The following is a 15,844-nucleotide window of genomic DNA, read 5'->3' as shown; positions in this document are numbered from 1 at the left end:
TGTACCTAAATAGAGGCTGTTGTTTTTACAAATTTTAAATAAAGTCGATTCTTTGGAGCTGGAGACAATCTTACAAGTTCAAAGATATATAATAACTTGATAGTAAAATTTTGTTGTTGGCTGGAGTCAGGCAGCATCAAAATTGAATAAATACGTTGTGTTCAATAAGTTAGTATTTAATAATTTACTGATACTTATTGCTGCTCCTCTTGCCTTCTCTCTATTTAGGTCTCTGCTCAAGAAATCAAGAAAGAGAACCCTCTGCAGTTCAAATTCCGTGCCAAGTTTTTTCCTGAGGATGTGTCTGTAGAGCTGATCCAGGACATCACGCAAAAGCTGTTCTTCCTGCAAGTGAAAGAAGGAATCCTTAGTGATGAGATCTACTGCCCACCTGAAACTGCTGTCCTTCTTGGATCTTATGCTGTGCAAGCCAAATTTGGAGACTACAATACAGAACTCCACAAGGCTGGGTATCTCAGTTCTGAACGCCTAGTCCCCCAGCGGTAAGTACCTCTGTTGAAACCCTGAAGCCGAACACTTCCCAACTCTGTTGAATAAATTTCCAGATGAGAATATGTGTAAAAGACACTAGAACAGATTTTGCAGCTTATAACTGATGACCAACGTGTTAAGAAGGGAGTGACACAATAAAATGCACAGTTTGGGATTTGTTTTTTTAAAATTCTGATAAAGCTAAAATACCAGTAATAGAGAAGAAGTATGTTGTGATTTTTAATGAAATTTGGCACAATTTGAGATTAAAAGAAATTGTTTTAGAATATTAGGAATGCTCGTTGCTTATGGGGTTGTAGTACTGAACATAATTATTAGCCACTAAATATATTGGTGAGGGTAAGTATAATGTAATAGTTAAGGTTTTGAACCAATCACTATCTCTTTTCCCAGACTACCTCAAAGGATGGTTGTTATAGGGAAAATTAGAGGAAGAAGAGCTATGTGTACTGCCTTGAGCTCCTGAAGTAAAGACAGGATCTAAATCTAATTAAAGTTGGGACAAACAACTTTTTTTGTTGGGGAAATATTATCAACTTAGAGTGTCAGTTGAATAGGTCTATTTCTCAGTTCACTTCTGGTTTCAGTTAACAAATTAATAAATTGTTTATGTTATGTTTGCAAGCCTTATTACTACTTAACACAGCCTTAATACAGCAGACTTGTCAGTTTATGTCCATGGAAACTTTGGGTACAAAATCTATGGGACCAAGGATCTTTGCAGACATTTGCGCATCCCTATAGAATAATCTTGTAGTAATCTAGTGTTTAATCATTAGAAGACTAGTGGAAAGGTGATGTGTTGGAACTTGATCAAGGTTCATCTTTTTAAAAATCTCAAAAATGTTTCTACTGTAAATGTTCTGTTTTGTGCAATGCTTTCCATATATCCAGCTTTGCTAGTACGTGAGTTTTTTGTAAATAAAACAAATTAAACTATAAATCTCATGGTATATCTTTATATTTTAGAGTGATGGATCAACATAAGCTATCTAGAGAGCAATGGGAAGAAAGGATTCAAGTCTGGCATACTGAGCATGGTGGAATGCTTAAGTGAGTTATCTCATTGAATTTTTTTTATTAACTTTTAAAAATTAGGTTTCAGTTATTTCCAAAATGTACAATGTCTAGTACTTGTATTCCACATTCACATCTTATATAAGAGTTAACCACTAGTGAAGAACTTCAGAAGATTTTTAAAGCACCACTTGTTTTGAATTGTCATCTGTTCTGCACTCATTATGTTAAATTACTATTGATATGTATAAAAATTCCAACGTGTATATACTATATAGGCAAAGCCAAGATGATTGAGTAGAGTTACTGAAATAATATTGAACGCACAGTGGAACAAAAGCATATTCCATAGGAAGGTGAAATGGTTCTGTTAGGCCTTTTCTATTATACCAGTCTGAGTATTTATTTTCCCAGTAGCTCAAAGCTCTGCATCAGTCTTGGAAACAACTCTTAACATTTCCTATTTATGTTTTTTTTATTATTATTAACCAGAGAAAATGCCATGCTGGAATACCTGAAGATTGCTCAGGATCTAGAAATGTATGGAATCAACTATTTTGAAATAAAAAATAAGAAAGGGACAGATCTTTGGTTGGGAGTAGATGCACTTGGGCTCAACATTTATGAAAAGGACGACAAGTAAGTTGAAATATTTGTAATCCTTTTTTGAGGCTAAAGAGTTACTCTTGTGCCAAAGAATTATCTCATTATCTGTGATGTGTACTTTTATAGCAGTCGTATCTGCTAAGGTCTCCTTGCCTTTCAGAATATGTGCTAAATAGTATTGTGCTGGAGTCCACATGGCTTCAAAGTGACTTGCCTTGCTTCATCTCTAAATTGAGCTGTTTCCTCCTTAAGTGTATGTACAGATATGTGGTTTCAGAGGGGCAGAATAATCGGTGCATGGTAAGAAAGGCAAGCCATGCATCATACATGAATGATAATCCTAGAAGAAATTTCAGAAGTCAAGTCCATTTTCACTTGTCAAAGTATTGGACAGAAGCAAGAACAATCATCTGCAGGATCCAGGGTTGGGATCTGAGCCAAAGGATGATATAGAACAGGACTTATGGTCTTAATAACCTGTTCTACATTGTACACTCACTACATAGCTGAGGGAAGAGTATACATTTTGCCCGCAGAAGGCCTTAGGTTCAGTCCCTGCCATCATTTATTAGGGCTAGAGGAATTCTCTGTTTCAAGAGCTGTGGTTCATTAGATACTGAGCCGAATGTATTCACAGTTTCACCACCATGTAAGATACTTGCTTAATCATTCAGGATTCTCATCCAGCTATCTCCCTAATGACGACAGGAGAACTTCCATTATTGTCAGTTATAGAACTTTCTCCATGCTAGGAGCCATTAGTGTGCAATGACTTTAATGGCCAGATTGGCTTTTATCTGGAAACTGCCCAGATAAAGTAAGTTGAATCTTTGGAATACAAGATTGACAATCTTTGTTTTTTTAAGCCAGTAGGTCTAGGGTTCCTTATTAAGGAAGATATCTGAGGAAACAGCAGACTGGTTATCTGAAAGTGAGACAGAAGTAACTGAATGAGAACAACATGAAAAAAAGGAATGCTACCTGTTCACATAATCCTTGTTTAATACAACAAGGACATGCAAGTTCATAAGTTAAGGGGTTAGAGTTCAGTGGAATCTTAAATAAGGAGTTTACCTGAAGCACAGTAGATTATTTATAAATACTAACTTTGCTTTATATTTGTTTCCAAGGCACACTTTGAGCCATATAAACATTCAAACAGGAGAAATAATCTGCAGAGACTGAAAAAAGGCTACACGTTAGGTCTTTATTGATGTTTTTAATCAAAATTATACTGAGATCACTGAAGAAGGGTAGTTTTTTTCCAGCACCCTTATTACACCTAGAAAATAAGGAGTGTCACTCTTAACGATTGCATGAGTGAAACTACTTCTAGTTTCTTGAATGACAAGTCTCTTTGTGTAGCCATAGTCATGCAAACTGGTTTTACAAGCTATATAAAGCCTGCAGGAAGAAACATTTACTTCCGAAGGAAAATCTGGGGAAGGGGAATGTGCACAATAAATTAACCATTGGCACATCTAATGATTCATAATATAATCTTCATAACATGGAAGTTAACTTGTTTCTCCCTCCTCCTTTTTTTTTTTTTTTAATACACACTTAAATGCACAGGAAGAGCTGAAGGGTGGAATAGAATATGCCACAGTTGTGGCTAATACTGAATTTAGCATATAACTAACAGCGCTTCTACTTTTCATAATGAGAGCTGCCTTTGGATCTCCAATATCTAATTATTGCATTAGTATCTTTAAAACAGTAGTCTGTATATGTTAAGAAGGATTAACATATAATGCTCTAGTTATAATATTCTGTATGGGTTGTATATCTGTGTATTCCTTTGTATGAAGAATGTTATCTTTGCTCAGATTTTAAGTCCTTACGTAAGCTCTGTTCTAAATATATACAGACCTCTACAAGATAAAATTTAACTATATATTATAAGTGAGATTTAAAATGCCTGAAATTTTTATGTGGAAGAATCGGGGTGGGGCACAGTGTTCCACTTTAAAAGTACATGATGTGAAGAAGAATACAGGGTGATAGAACTGTAAGGATACAAAGAGAGAGAGACTTTAAATTATTTTTTTCCAACCTGGAGTTGACCTGATAGTAATTTAATGCTGTAGAGAAGGGGATGGGCAGACACGCAGCTTGTGTACTCAAAACTATATTTGCTAGCATGTCAAGGTCAACCAGCTACAGCCAGGTACAAAATTGTGGTTGGAAAAACACGTATTGTCATGATATCTCTCTGACCACATTAATCCCAGTAATCTCTTTCCTGCCTGGTATCCTTCCTGTAAAAGCCAGATTCTGATGTTCCTGACTTTTTGTTAGATGCCACTGTTCAACTTATTGCAGAAATCTAGAGCCTGATATATTTTATGCCCAGCCCTGCTGTAGAGATCTAATGGAAACAGGGAGATAGCTCCAGCATCTCAGTAGTTAAGCCAGATTTCTTGCTCTGTAGTAAATTGTTTCCTTAAAATATATATCTACTTTGGTGTTTCCAGATTAACCCCTAAAATTGGCTTCCCTTGGAGTGAGATTCGAAACATATCGTTCAACGATAAGAAGTTTGTTATAAAACCAATTGACAAGAAAGCACCAGTGAGTATAATTGATAATTAGTGTTGTTCCTAATGAAAGAGAATAATGATTATTTATTTGTTTTATTCATTTATTTTAAGAAGCCCTCTTTGGTTATATTTTCCAAAATTCCTAAAAAAAATATTCTCCACTAACAGAAGAACGGACATAAATCTTGGATTGAAATTGCCTGCCTCTTTAAGAGTTGAATAATACTGGAAACATTGGTTTCTATAAAATAAATCTGGTTAATGTTTGAAACTGATTCAACAAAATGTGGAATGCTCCCTTCCCTTCTTCATGTGCACATAATTATGTTAGAATGTTGAATCATTTTGTTATATTTATTGAATATTAATATTATGGGCATCACTTTCTTCCTCTTATACTACGCAAAATTGGAATGCATTCTTAAAATGAAAACTTGTAAAAAAATTACCATGAAAATATTAACTTATTCAGAAACAACATCTATCATTGCATTGTAAAATCTAATCTTCCTCATAATTTTGAAATAATCTTTCTAAATACCTTTGCTTTTAAGAAATCTGTATATTGAAAAAGATGTCTTCGTTGCTTTCCTTTATAATATGAATGGGTTTCATTAATGGGAAAATGCTTCAATTTCAGAAATGCCTCCCTCCCCTTTAAATATTTGATTGGTAGAAATTATTGTTTGAAGCTAAAGAGAAAATTAGTCATGTAGCCATTGACCATTTTGAAATTTAGTGTTCTAAATATTCAATGGAGCCCTAGGATTATAAATACCTTCACTGTGTTCTTTTTTTTTTTTTTTTTTTAACATGTTAGCCTCATTTTCTCCATCCTGTGTCCCATAATTTCCCTTCTGTCTTTGTTCTGCCCTGGAGATGCACTTGCCCTGATACTTGGCTATTACAAGCATAAGGACAAAAGTTTGAATTTGGATGACTTCCGTACCATTACTTATCCAATGCACGCACAACCCCAAATGAAAATTTCAAAAAAGCTATTAGAGGAGCAATGTTATAGCATTTATTAAATTGGTCAGGCTCAGAAATTATTAGTGTATTTTTGCTGCTGAAATTAGCAGTCATAGGCCAGTCACAGGAGAGGAGCTAATCCCTATATGATTACACAAGTTAATCTGCTTGGATTTTCCATTACAAAGAACTAAGAACCAAGTGAGAAGTCTGGGAGGAAATGTCTGTAAGTAAGGCACTGTAAGTGTGTATGTGTGTCTTTTTAACCTTTTCTTCTCTTTTTGCCAGGACTTTATATTTTATGCTCCTCGCCTAAGAATCAACAAGAGAATTCTGCAGCTATGCATGGGAAATCATGAGTTGTACATGCGCCGTAGGAAACCTGACACCATTGAGGTCCAGCAAATGAAAGCCCAGGCCCGTGAAGAGAAGCACCAGAAAGAGATAGAAAGGTATGTGCAGGAGAATAGGAACTACAAGGAGGCATAACTTGGACAGACCCCTATGTTAAGTGTGATCATTCTGCAGTAGATATGTTAATAGCCTTACAATACCATGCATGCTAATTATAGGGCTAACAGAAATTAAATCTAAGTATAGATTGGTAAGAGGTTGAGTTGCTTGACTTGTTTGTATCCTCTTTACTTCCTTCATAGTTTCTTAATATAAAAGTTTAGGTCATCAATCATTGCTGTCTTCCTGAGTGACTTGAAATGCAGCCCCTAACATCATAAGTACTACTCTGGATTTAAACAGATGTGCAGATACTTTCACATTGTTTTCTCCTGGTTATGAAAAATCAGAAAAGTATGGTAAAATGTTTCTAGAGGGTAGAGTAAATTGTAATCTCTTCAGTTCTAAAACAAATTTAATTTTTATACCTGTAAAGAGAGCAATTAGAAAATGAGAAGAAGAAAAGAGAGACAGTTGAGAAGGAAAAAGAGCAGATGTTACGAGAGAAAGAAGAGCTGATGGTGAGGCTGCAGGAGTATGAAGTGAAGACACAAAAAGCAGAAAGAGGTACTTCTTGCATTTGGTTGGCAAGCAGTTGCTGAAACCATATCCATCTTTCTATGTCCCCCCCCCTTTCTATCTGATAAGCAGTGTCTTTAACAAGCAATAGTAAGTTAAAGTGCCATTTTATTACCCTGCTTTGAGTTTTCTAATGAACAGAAATACACAGACAGGAAAACATGTTCTTCTGAGAGGACAGTGATCTCACCCTAATGAACTTGCAGGGCCTTGCTTGAGGAAGAAACCCTCAAAGAGAGGGAGGAGAAGGAGGATTCCCTGCAGTAGCAGAGAATCGTGTGCTTTGGTGGCCATCAGGATCCAATATTTGGCAGTGCTGCTGCATCGTCCCAAAATATCAGCCTTCTATGTTAATAGTTTGGTTGACCGAAAAATTAACCAATGAAGTAATGTCTGTGTGGTGTCAAGTGCAGTGAAACCCTGATTATCTTGGCAGGGATCTGATTTGGATTGGGTCAGTCTGATAGACCAATATCTCAATATGATTATAAAACTCTAATGTATGACTTCTCACATTCCTGCCTTTAACCTATAATTTGCTCTTTACGTGGACACATCCGTGTGGATTTCTTGGCAACCTTCTTGGCAAGGTGATTTGCACTGTTTTCTTCTAAGATGTTTTCCAGTCTTCCAGCTTAGTCAACAGGCCAGAGATTTCCTGGAAGTCAGCTAGGTGCTGCCATCTGTGGTGACTAAAGCTGTAACTATTTATCTTCAAAGAATATTTTACACATAAAACAAGTACTAGCATTCCCAAAGCATAAACGTATGGAAGAGAGAAGGCCTAGTTGCATGTCCTATTTAGCCATAAAATGATAAGATGAAGAAACTGCTCTACCACTCCACAACCACTACTGTCTTCTTCCACAAGAAGCCAGAGTGGTGCAATTTCTGAAGAGTGGTATTTTAAAAAAAAAAAAAAACAGCGTGTAAAATATATGTGTCTTCTTTTTTCTTTTTGCCAGAGCTCTCAGACCAAATCCAAAAAGCCAGGCAACTTGAGGAAGAAAGAACAAGGGCCCAGGAGGAAGCAGAGCGTCTGGAGAATGAACGTTTGATGGCTCTGCAAGCTAAGGAAGAGCTGGAGAAACAAGCTGTTGACCAGATGAAGAGTCAGGAGCAGCTGGTATGCATTGGAGGCATTTCAGAAAGAAACTTGGAAAAATGATATAAATCTTAGCAAACCATTTGGGCTGAGCTCATCAAGCTCTGTATGTTTATAGCTTTTAAAATCTTGCCTTTTGTTCTCAAAGTGTTTTTGGCAATATTAAAAGTAATTTTAAAACACATAAAGATCATAATGATACCTAAAATGGATGCAGTAGAGAAAATGGACCATACAAGCCAAATATTTCCTGAATAAAATGTACGGTGACAAAATAAAATTAAAGGATACAACAGCTTTTGCAGAACAGGAATTCTGCAATCCGGTGCTGCTAGAGAGAAAGCACTTGAGCTGCACTTGAGCTGGAAATGATGTCTTAAAAGCCCTCTTTAGGTCACTGCAGGGTTCAGTGGTATCTCATGGAAAGAAATAATCTTTTCCCATCTCTTGTGCCTTCGTGAAATGTTGCACTATGGCTCCCAGCATTTCCAGTCACTATGGATAAAAGCTGGCTCAGGATGCTGATAGTTGCAGATCCATCATATCTGGAAGATACCAGTTTGGGAATAGCTTGCTTGAGTTATATTGGCCGTAAACTGGTTTTTGATGTTTTAACTTGCAGCCAGAAATAAAGTAGCAGACATTGTCAATACTGCTGGAATACAGAAGCAAGTTTCCTAAAGCTGGCTCTGGTAGATTGTATTGGGGCAGTATTTAATAAAATTAGTGAATGTTCTCTTAAGGCAAACTTCATAAAGCTGGTTGTTAGTTGTCTAGCCCCAACATAACTAAGGTTGGCCTAACCGGGGTCTACCTTTTGTAAAATTGATATATCACCTAAAGCTGAGAGAAAACTTCTGGCTGTTGTAGCTGCTACCAAGTCATTTCCTGATCCAGGAGCAACCTCAGACTCTGAATGTACCATCCAAAACAGGAGGCTCTAGGAATAGGTACCAGTTCTCTTACTGACTCGAAGTACTTCTGTCTCATCTAATGTCTTCTTTCTCTGTTAAAAAAGGCTGCAGAGCTTGCAGAATACACAGCCAGGATTGCTCTTCTGGAAGAGGCAAGGAAGCGTAAAGAGAATGAGGTTGAAGAGTGGCAGCACAGGGTAAGCTCAATGTGTTCCAGTTTGTTTTACTTTCAGGGATTTAGCAACTTTAGGCCTTTGCTGGATCTTGATTACAACATAGTTCACATGAAAATATGAATTGTACAGTCTATTCTCCTATAAGATTTGCTACACTATAAGGATATAAGATGAGCCATACTGCATCAGACCAAAGTTCCATATTTACTTTCCATAGTGGCCAACGGGATGCTTCCAGGAAGCCCATAAAGAGGGCATGAATTTAATGCTATAGCTTATGCCTGCTGTTTTTGTTTATACAATGAATATAAAAACTAATAAGTCAAATAAAATGCACGGGTAGGCTTTACTGGTAGCTTGCAAGTTACATCAGGAGTAGAGAGCTACTGGCTCCTTTTATCCACTCATTATAATCTACTAACTAACATAATACAATACATTACAATGCATACTATCTTCCCTTTTTGTTTTTCGTTTTTTTAAGATACAAAATTCCCATCCTGCACTGGTTTCCAACCCACCCTACACTTGATATCACCAGTGACTCTATTTCTTCTGAAACCAGATCATTGTCCTTTTCTACAGTGGTATCACCAACTGTAGTTTCTTCTTTCTGTACATGATCAGAGATAACATAAGATTTTTTCAATAAGTTCCTTTGATCTCTTTGATAAACTGTTTTGCACAGCCATTTGCACAGAGTAAGATCTAGGAGTTTGATGGTTCTCTACAATTTGGGCAGATCTCCACTTTCCACTATGTCTCAGATATACATGATAACCCACATTCAAAAGTGATAAAGATTTAGGCCCTTGATTATAATAAAACTGTTTTCTTGTCACATTTGTTCAATACTCCTTCAAGCATCTTGTGAGTATAAACACTAGATACAGGTAACCTAGTTCATAAACATCAGCCTATCAGTAACTCTGCTGGCAATTTATTGTCCAGACTAGGAGCATTTCTATAACCAAAAAGATCCAAGTAAAATTCAGAACCATCCAGCTTTGACTTTTCTAACATTCTCTTCACAGGCTGTATGGTCCTTCTACCATCCTGTTTGATTGGGCATAACATGGACTGGAAATAGTATCGAGAAAATCTCAATATTTTGCAAATTGTCTGAATTCCATTGTACCACTACAAGATAATCTGTTTTTCTGAAATTCAAATATATTTCTGCCCATTTTTTGCCAAGATCTCATAGGCTATTCTCACTTTTCCATTGGTTCTTTAAATTTCCAATTCCTGAAAAATCTTAAATCTTAAAATTCCTTAAAAATCTTACATTCTTATACCATTGTCTCTATTGGGTATTCATATCTGGTCAAAAGACAGTATCTTTGACCTGTCTCTTACACAATTCAGTACTTAAATTGCCTTCATGCGTTTTTTCAAGATCTTACCTCTCAATCTTTCAGGTACTATCGTTCATTTTTTTAAAGTAAATTTTCATAGGTACTCCACTGTCTATAAGTCCAGTACATTTTTATATCATCTGGAACTTACTTTCTTTGCTGAGGCCACCCTTTCAAAATAATTTTCTTTGATAATTGTAAAGTCTTATCATGTAATGTAGCATCTTTAAATTCTTTCAGTTTTCTCTCAGACATAGATAATAAGGCCTCTTCCTATCTACTGCAACATCAGAATAATCCAAAACCTCATTCATTACTGTTATGTAAAAAAAAAACCTCCAGACAATTACCAGTTCCTTTTCAGGCTTATTAGAAATGAATTGCAGTTGATATTTTTGCAACATTAGTAACCATCATTGGAGTCTTACAGGCACACTGTATAATGGTTTGTTTAAAATAGTTTCCAAAGGTTTATGATCAGTCTCTACCGAAACTTGTTTTCCATAAGTGAAAACAATTAAAAAGTCATGGCTCCAGATGCATACGCCATTGGAAATCCTCCTTGAAGCGATACTGTACCTAAACCAGGTACACTAGCATCCACTGAGACCACTACTGGTTTTGTCGCATCATAATATTTGAATGTAGCTGCAGTTTTTAATAACACTTCCAATTTATTAACTGCAACTTCGTGTACTAGCATCCACTGAAAATCCACATCCTGGAATGGAACTGGAATTCCATTCCAATGGTTAATGGAATTGTCACAGTAGCCATTCCTGAAATAAATTTTGTCAAATAATAGGCTATACTGAAAAACTGCTGTACATTTATTTTATTCATTGAGCTTGGTACTTTAACTATAGCTTCAATCTTTATTTCATCAGGTTCCTTGCCACTAGAGGTTAGCACAGGTCCTAAATACTTTACCTCAATCCAAATTAACACAAGATTTAAATCAGTTACTGTTTTTAACCCTGAACAATCTTATACAGTCTATATATATAGTATTTGGTTATGCCCCTGGTGAATTTTAAGTTACAGTTTTACGCCATTAATAACTAAATCAACAGCCCATTCATCTTCTATACCCTCCATTTTAATCAGTCCAATAAAAAGTTCTGAATAATTATCTTCCTCATGTGATATGCATAAAGTTTTAGTCTTTAACTTTTTGTCCTTAGTTCTGCACTTTTTATAAAAGGATTCAGCCATCCGCATTTTCTGCCTTCTTTTTCAACAGTAGCCTGTGCCGCTTTAAGATGAGAAACTCCATACCTCAGACATGAGTGCTTCCAGTCTCTGGTCTTTGGCATTACAACTGATGGCTGGCATTTAACTTTGCTGGAGGCTTTCTCTTTACTTCTCAAAATACTCAGTTCCTTATCAGTACTCCCAAGGTCTTTTAAGTTACAGCCAACTCTTCAGCTCTACAAACATCAACAGCATGTTCCAGTATTAAATCATCTATCCTTAACAGTCTCACTTATCTTTCAAATCTTATTCCACATACGCCACAGACCTTACTTAAAGAGTTACATAACTGTCCAAATTCACAAGACTTTTAACTCTGTCACATAGGCCTCTCTTTTTCCTTGTAAAAAATGTATGCCTCCCATATGCAATGTCCTTTCTTGGTACACAGCAAGTTTCAAATTTCTCAACACCTGCAGCATCTGCTTATCAAATTTCTCTTCAAATTAGAATATATTAAATATGTCTGTGGTCTCCTCCCCAGGAACAAGCTGAAACAAGGCTGCCATAAGGCTGCCAGTAATTTCTCATTATTTTTATTGGCCCTACTTGCCACAATACAGCTCAAACCTTTGTTTCCATCTTCTCCAGTATTCCAACGTATTTCCAATAAAACCTAACTTATCTGGAGACTGCGGCTGATTCATTATTACACCAGCACCATTCAAAGCTTCTCAGTTGACTTCTAACACTGTGTTATGTTTGATAATACAACAAACATAAAAAATAATAAGAAAAACACACTCAGTACACAGGTAGGCTTTACTGATAACTTGCAGGCTACATCAGAAGTAGAGAGCCACTCATACACAGGTGGCTCTTTTTATCCAGTAATATTCTTCTTGCAAGTAATACAGTACATTACAACACATAACAACACCAACTTGTGTTTCCCAAATACTGTATTCAGAAGCATATTGCATCTAATATTACAGGTAATGCATAGCCATTTTGACTGCATTAGTAACACTGGTAGTTTTATTCCTCATGGACTACTGTCCTTTTAAACATCCAAGTTTATGGAAGTAATTTACTTCCATTACTTTTGAGATAGTGGGCTCTGTAGTTTAAATATTACAAAACTTTGGGGAACTGCTTCTCATCAAACAGTTGGTCAGATGGCTAAACAATTGAGCCAAGTTACATAGTTTAGGGGAAGACAAACCCCACTTGCCAATATGGATGGATAGAAAAGTGCATCTGAGCAGGAAAGAGGTTAAGTTTGGGAGCCAGAAAGGTAGTCATGGGGAAGAGAGAATGGTCCTCCCTTAGTTGAAAATTAAATTATTATTAATGATCTTAATATATGCAGATTTATGATATTCTAATAATACTTTAAGTATCATAAATCTGCAAATGTTAAGATCATTTGGAGAACACATGAAATGCCATAGCATATTTTCATAGCAGACCTCATCTACCTTCTAAATAACACTTTCACTGGAATCTTAACACTGTAGACATGTTCTTCTTGGTTTTGTTTTTCTAGGCTAAAGAAGCCCAAGAAGATCTGGTGAAAACAAAGGAAGAATTACACCTGGCAACGACTGCTCCACCTCCTCCACCTCCACCTGTATATGAACCAGTGAACTATCATGTCTATGATCATCTGCAAGATGAAGGAACTGAGTCCTCTGGCTACAGTGCAGAATTCTCAAGCGAAGGCATATTGGATGATCGCAATGAAGAAAAGCGAATTACTGAAGCAGAAAAGAATGAGCGTGTGCAAAGACAGCTGAAGGTAGGGCATGCACAATCTGTTTGCAATACACAGCATTTATTATCATTCTGAATACCACTTTATAAATTGCCCAAGCAGGGAGAAGTGTTGTAATTAAATTGTATTTTTCTTTCAAAGAGATTTTGAAAGATCTTTCTTAAAGATCTTTAAGAAAGATTTTACATTTTGTAGAAGGCGGAGATGATGATGTAGGGCAGGACCTAGAAAACTTTGCTATCATGTGTCTTGTAGTGGAAGGCAGAAAGGGTTGGCAAATTTAGATGATCCAGATCTTGTATTTACTTCTAACATCAACCATTACAGGCTCTTAGACTTGACTGTGCATATTCTTGGGCCATATAAGAATGGCATATACAAAACTCACCCTCAGATAGCATTTCCAGAGTTTCAGAACAGCTTTTTGTTTCCTCATTATTATTTCCATTTCACAGATGTAATGTTTGTGCACTTGTGTAATACTGTGTTTAAATATTGTAGACGCTGACTGATGAACTAGCTCAGGCCAGAGATGAGAACAAGAAGACTCAAAATGATCTCATCCACACAGAGAACATGCGTCAAGGCCGAGACAAGTACAAGACACTGAGACAAATACGACAAGGGAACACCAAGCAGAGAATTGATGAATTTGAAGCTATGTAAATATAGCTTCATTGAAGACTCTGGGAAATGCAGATTTTGAATGTTGACATTTTGTCTTGAAGGGTCACTTGCAAAGTCATACCAAAAAAATAAATAAACTCCCACACTGTCAGGCATTACCTGAATTTAATAAAAGCAGCCACCAGCATTTAAGTATAATAGGGAGAAGAGTCACAGAGATGTAGTAAAATCTTGATAATATTGTGTCAATAAAGTGATGACAAAGGGTGTCTCAGAATCACTTTTTTCCCATGTGTTAAGAGTTTTGCAGCTTAAATAGATGGCTTTTTACTACCACAAGTATATCCAGATTTGTTTGGGTTGTGGGGGATATGTTGTGCCATGTTTCTTGTTCTTAAACACCCATTGTATTTGAAGTTATAATATTCTTCAAGTTGGTCTTTCCTCCATCCCACTTTCTCTTGTTATTGCTACAGAGATGTCACAAAAGCACCCTAAAAACCTTTCTTTTTGAATTGGAGAGGTTCCCAGTGATCACTGAGGGAGTGCATGACAGGCACACTTCAATGCCTTGCTTATATCAGAGATAAGGGGAAATTGTTGGTGTTCAATATTATTCAAGTGTTGAACTGCAGCTTAACCAGTCAGCTGTAGTGTAGTATTTATATATATGTTAAAGATACAAGTAACATAATTCTAGTTTGAAAAGGATTTTTTTTTTTGCTTTGTATATTTTATTACTATTTCTGGACTTAATGTTAAACAAATGACATTTTGAAAAAAATCTAATCTCTGGGGTGAGGCAATATAAAAAACTGATTATGATCTAGAAAACATTCATAAAGATGATTTTTTTTACTTTAAAGGAAATTGTAATGCATGCCTGTGATTCAATACAAATAATTTCACTGTTCCTATTTTTTCTAACAGATTTTCTAATTTTTTAAAAAATGGTACAGTTTCAGACTCCAGCCATGAAGGGTCTATCAGCTTTTTAAAATGTCTCTGTTGAAGGGAGTTACTATGGAATTCCCTTACTACTCCCATGTTAACCTCCATTTGACCACCACCACCCAGCTCCCAAAATCCCATTTTAGGCTTTGGAAATTGTCAGAGTGTCAAAGTACAATATGTTGCTAGCCCTGCTCTACATACAGCTTTCTGTGCTGCTTTGTATTTTGAAGTTTATACCTCTGTAATTCTGATACAGTGCGGTGGGATTATTTGTTGAATGCAATCTACCCATAAATAAAAAATCTGCAAGGCAACATGTTTTTTAATTTCTCCATTTTTTTTCTCTGAAAAGCAATGAAGTAACCCATTTGTTCAAGTGACAGGGAATATTAATATTAAACCAGAAAAATAAGATAATTATAGAAGAAATTATTATAGTGAGTAAAATTTTATACAAATGGCAGCTGCAATCATCCTTACTGCCAAGATCAGATAGCCCTGTAATCTGCATGATGGTATTTCCGAAAAGTTATGTTTTTTGCTTTCCTGTTTTCTGCAAAGAATAAAGCCTGCAATGGCCTAATTGTGGTCAGAGCCACCATACCTAGGATTCTAAAAGACTATTTTTTTTTTTCCAGAAAAGGTCCCCATGTTTATGGGTGATGAAAAATCAAAATGGAATGAAAGAACTAGTGAGTTGTGTATTCCATGTCATTTTCTTGGAGGGCTAGTGACTGTTAAACTTTAGGCTAGCCATTAGTCTGGGTTTGGAAAGCATTAGACTGAGGCTAAGATTAACCTGTAACAAGCCATAATTGCATATAAGGATTAAAGCATTTCTCTTTAACCAGAGTCTAACCCATTGTTAGTCAAGCCCAAAGTAATTTGTGTCCTGTAAATGTCTTTGTTTCACCTCAGTTCTAGGTAGATCTGCATAGACTGTAGCTTTGTGAATACCAGGAATAATTACTTGATAATGAGAACAGGGGGTCCATAGTTGCCCCACCCTTTTTGGGGCTCTGTTCAGCAGGACAGTTGTATTCACATTTATTCAAA

At 36.2% G+C, this 15,844-nt stretch overlaps 1 protein-coding gene across 2 annotated transcripts in view; it reads left to right on the top strand.

The window, feature by feature from the left end:
- The window catches only part of EZR (ezrin), a 38,890-nt gene extending 23,786 nt beyond the window's left edge, over positions 1-15,104 (top strand). For both annotated transcript variants that reach the window (XM_015887703.3, XM_007425976.4), the window contains exons 5-14: positions 229-503; positions 1,483-1,566; positions 2,023-2,169; positions 4,614-4,710; positions 5,940-6,103; positions 6,541-6,671; positions 7,649-7,809; positions 8,807-8,899; positions 12,980-13,231; positions 13,709-15,104. In XM_015887703.3, coding sequence (XP_015743189.1) covers positions 229-503; positions 1,483-1,566; positions 2,023-2,169; positions 4,614-4,710; positions 5,940-6,103; positions 6,541-6,671; positions 7,649-7,809; positions 8,807-8,899; positions 12,980-13,231; positions 13,709-13,873 — 1,569 coding nt within the window. In that variant the 3' untranslated portion in view covers positions 13,874-15,104. The remainder of the gene's footprint in view (positions 1-228; positions 504-1,482; positions 1,567-2,022; positions 2,170-4,613; positions 4,711-5,939; positions 6,104-6,540; positions 6,672-7,648; positions 7,810-8,806; positions 8,900-12,979; positions 13,232-13,708) is intronic.
- The last annotated feature ends 740 nt before the right edge of the window (positions 15,105-15,844 follow it).

The sequence above is a fragment of the Python bivittatus genome, unplaced genomic scaffold, assembly GCF_059951505.1.
Source record: "Python bivittatus isolate LINGU-HERP-01145 unplaced genomic scaffold, Pbiv_v1 ctg000020_np1212, whole genome shotgun sequence".
NCBI classification, from domain to species: Eukaryota; Metazoa; Chordata; class Lepidosauria; order Squamata; family Pythonidae; genus Python; species Python bivittatus.
The sequence above is the reverse complement of the archived record's forward strand: the minus strand, read 5'-3'. Positions and strand labels throughout refer to the sequence as shown.